The sequence below is a fragment of the Oryzias melastigma genome, linkage group LG4 (assembly GCF_002922805.2).
Source record: "Oryzias melastigma strain HK-1 linkage group LG4, ASM292280v2, whole genome shotgun sequence".
Lineage (NCBI taxonomy): Eukaryota > Metazoa > Chordata > Actinopteri > Beloniformes > Adrianichthyidae > Oryzias > Oryzias melastigma.
This window is the reverse complement of record NC_050515.1, coordinates 29276756-29280487: the sequence shown is the minus strand read 5'-3', so window position 1 is coordinate 29280487 and position 3732 is coordinate 29276756. Positions and strand designations below refer to the sequence as shown.

At 40.5% G+C, this 3732-nt stretch overlaps 1 protein-coding gene across 1 annotated transcript in view; it reads right to left on the bottom strand.

The window, feature by feature from the left end:
• The window catches only part of ttc39c (tetratricopeptide repeat domain 39C), a 14185-nt gene extending 10707 nt beyond the window's left edge, over positions 1-3478 (bottom strand). The window contains exons 1-2 of the mRNA XM_024258991.2: positions 2930-3478; positions 1653-1701 (exon numbers count right to left, since the gene is read on the bottom strand). Coding sequence (XP_024114759.1) covers positions 1653-1701; positions 2930-3069 — 189 coding nt within the window. The 5' untranslated portion in view covers positions 3070-3478. The remainder of the gene's footprint in view (positions 1-1652; positions 1702-2929) is intronic.
• Between the last annotated feature and the right edge of the window lie 254 nt (positions 3479-3732).

Genomic DNA, 3732 nt, shown 5'->3' with positions numbered 1-3732 from the left:
ACCACTGTAGGTCAGATTTATTTATTGTGAGGAGAGTTCTACAAAAATCTACATAAAATGAAATCCTTCAAAGATTTTCTCGTTACCGTGGCTTCTCTGACTCTGAAGGAGGATCTGTTAATACAGACATTTGAAACTGAACAAAAATAATGAGTTTTGTCTAGTCAGTCAGTCAATATGTGGTTTCTTCAGTAATATGTATCTGTTGTTTGGTCTTTATTATTATTTTATTTATTTAGTACTAATTTATTTGTTTTTTTATTCATCTTTTAATGTACATGGTAAAAAACAAGAAAACAACAACAGAAAATTCTATATAAATTATATATAAAAACATTACACCTCTATTATGTAGTTCGAAAAAGTTTAAAAAACTTTTTTAATCCTACCCCCTAGCAATATATCTTAAATTTGATCTTCAATATAAACTATTTCAGAAACGGACATTAACTACCCTTATTTAAATATATATATAAATCAACACAGACAAAGATCTATACATGTCATTCATTATTTATTCATTATTTTTTGTTAAAAATAAAGATATTTGAGAACACTGGAATGTTTTATCAGCAATTGTCTTGTGAAAATCTTGATGCGGCCCAGCCTCACCTAGACTCCGCCTCCAGCGGCCCCCTGCTGAATTGAGTTTGAGACCCCTGATTTAGAAGCTAATCTTTCTTTAACAGTTCTGGTATCTCCTGTCCGTCCTGGGATGGGATCTCTCCCTCATGTGGGAATCCCTAAGGTTTCTTCTTTTTTCCTGACTCAGGTTTTTTTGGGGAGTTTTTCTTTACTGGGAGGGAGGGTCTAAGGACAGGGATAACCAGTTTATTTAGTCTGTTTAGTTTTTAGTAATTTTTTTATATTTTATGACTAATTTTCTGCATCTGTAAAATTACCTGCATGAAGCCCAATGAGGAAAATTTTCTTTGTGATTTTGGGCTATAGAAATAAAATTGAATTGAATTGAACTGAAAATTACCAAATTGCCTTCCCACCTCTTGAACCGTCCAAAAACCACAGCGATATGTTATCATTGTGATGTGAAGCTGACCTGTTCTGCAGCACAGATTTATGTTTCAGCTAACTAACATGAGTGAAAGAACATTATGTAAGAGACTCGGCAGTACCAAGAAAGGTCAACGGGCTCTTTCTGCTGAATGGACAAACAGTGACATTCACACAGCTGGGCTGGAGAAAATGACAGGAGAACTATTCTTATTTTGCAGAAGCAAACAGGGATCTCTTCAGGGATCTCTTTAGATAAGAGGACAAGAGTATCATAAAATGCAACACGAATACAAAAAACAGAAATCTGATCATGTTTTTAAGCATGAGAAGATGGAATTGTCCTGTAGTATTATCTTTCAGCCTCATGATGGCAGCTCAGAGGGATATCTGTCATTATGACACGGACATAGTGTGGATTTGAAGTGTTTGTCAAGCTGTGCTTTCCTTGACAGGAAGCTGAATCCATTATGTTAATAAGAGGAAACGCAGAGCAGGGGAGAGGAGGCTGGTGGTGACAGGGATATGACTGCTTGACTGAAGGAATCATGTCAGGTTTGAATGTACCTCTGCGGATGAATCACTTATTCTCCTGTCTCACCAACTCTGCTCATTTCTGGACCTGATCACCAGGAACTCACCAGGAAGCTGACAAAGCTGGCTCCAAAGCTCATCAGTGGGCTGTGCGTCCTGCAGAGAAAACACTGTGGCAGTACAGCAGACTACAAGCAATGAAACATGAATGGCTCTGGGAAAGAAAATTAAACCTTTGTTTCACAGTAAACTTTCCTGAAAATATGCTGCAGAATGCAGGAATATTTTTTGTTTAAAGTCCCCCTATGACATTTTTTAATTAAAAAAAATGTTCCCAGTAGTGTTTTAATTAGGATTAGGAATTGAATTTTTAACCAAAATCTCACAACCTAAATGTTTTAAAAAGCCATTTTTTATGTGGATCTGAAGTCTATGTTTGCAAATTCTCTTCTGAGGGGCCGTGGTATTTGGAGCTCAGCTGAGTAGCCCCGCCCCTTATCCCCCGTCTGATTATGATAGCTTAAGCTGAATGAACAAGCAAACACTATACATTATTTCCAAACAAACATTTTGAGCTTTTAAAAGTATTCAGTTTAAATTTAAGAGATAAAGTATACAGCTCTAATGACTAAAGGAACCAACGATCACAAATTAACAATAAAACCTTCTAAATAAACATTAGTTAAGACCTAATAAATGTACAACTGACTTCTGCTAATGTAAACACAACAAACAAACATATCAGACTACGAACAAAAAGAGAAAAATGCTTTTTTTAAAACTCAAAAATAAAATAAAATAAGTTTATAATCTTTTTGGATTGTTACTGTTGAACATGACTAACTATTCTATGTGTAACAGAAATTCAACAACCTTTATCTGAGAGTAACAGTAAAACAACATCGCTGCGTTTGTTTGTGAGGCCATTTTTTTCATAATCTGTCTCACATGAAAATATTTGGATCTGTAGTTTTCCACCACAGGCTGATATCAGACTTATTTTTTTAAGTGCAGAATTAAATTCAAACAGACCAAAGGCTGCAAAATAAATAAAGCAGAAGTGTTGTTTTCCCTTCTAAAGTCTGAATTTATGGATTAATGTTGCTTTAACGAGCACCAACGCTTCAAGAGAAAATATTAAAGATGAAAATGTAAGATCTACAAACGAGCTGCATTCTCCACATGGTTATCTCATCATCAATCAATTCAACTCCACTGCTTGGCATTGACTTTCACATTATTATTTCCCTTTGTTTCATTTTCAGTCAATAATTCCACAGCAGCCTCCGTGTGGGGGCCACAGAATCTGAAACGCACAAGAAGCAGTGCAGTCTCTCTGACACCTGAGCATCCGGGACATGCTGTCCTTGCTCCTGCTGCTCACCTGTATCTCCTGAAGAGCTCGTCGCTTTCTTTGAAGCCGTTGTTGAGCAGCATGTTGATGCCCTGCAGGGCCATCTCAGCATCATCCATGGCCTCTGCCTTCTCCTCCACCTGCTGCTGCTGCTGCTCTGGCCCCGCCATCGCCGATGGGGTTCCGGTTAGGAGGCTGCTGGATCGAGGCCGTGCAGAGGAAAGGTGCGTCCGTGCTCTCTCTGAAACACCTCCGCATGGGTTTCTGCCCACCGATGGAGGAGACCGTCTTTAACGAGGCTGCAGAGCTTCTTCTGCGCCAACCAGCCGTCTGCGCACCTCGGGGGAAGGAAGGCCACCGATGCCCGGCGCGCGCCTTTACGCACAGTTCCTCCGCTTCATTACAACCACTCCACCTGTCCACATCTCCTCATCCTAAAGCCATCTCCTCCTGCAGTGTTTTTCATCAGTAATGTCTGCATTCGTCACATTCCCTCCAGCTGATGAGAGTGGCGGGGTGGTATACGAGGCATTACATAAGGAGGCTGCTGCTCGGCTCTGCCCCACGCACGCGACGCGCCTCTCAGACGGCCTGTCGTCATCACGCTCTGCGCATTTCCGGCCGGATGGAGGGATGAGGGCTGCTCATGGATGCTGAATCCTGTTACATCCTCAGGCTGAAGGCCGCTCCTCCCCTCCACCTGCTGGCAGGTGGAGCACCCTGGAGTCACGGACGAACCCAAACCACATCATGACGATACATGAAAGCTCCATTTATGGAGAAATGGATGGATGGATGGATCGATGAATGAATGAATTTTTGAATGAGCCACA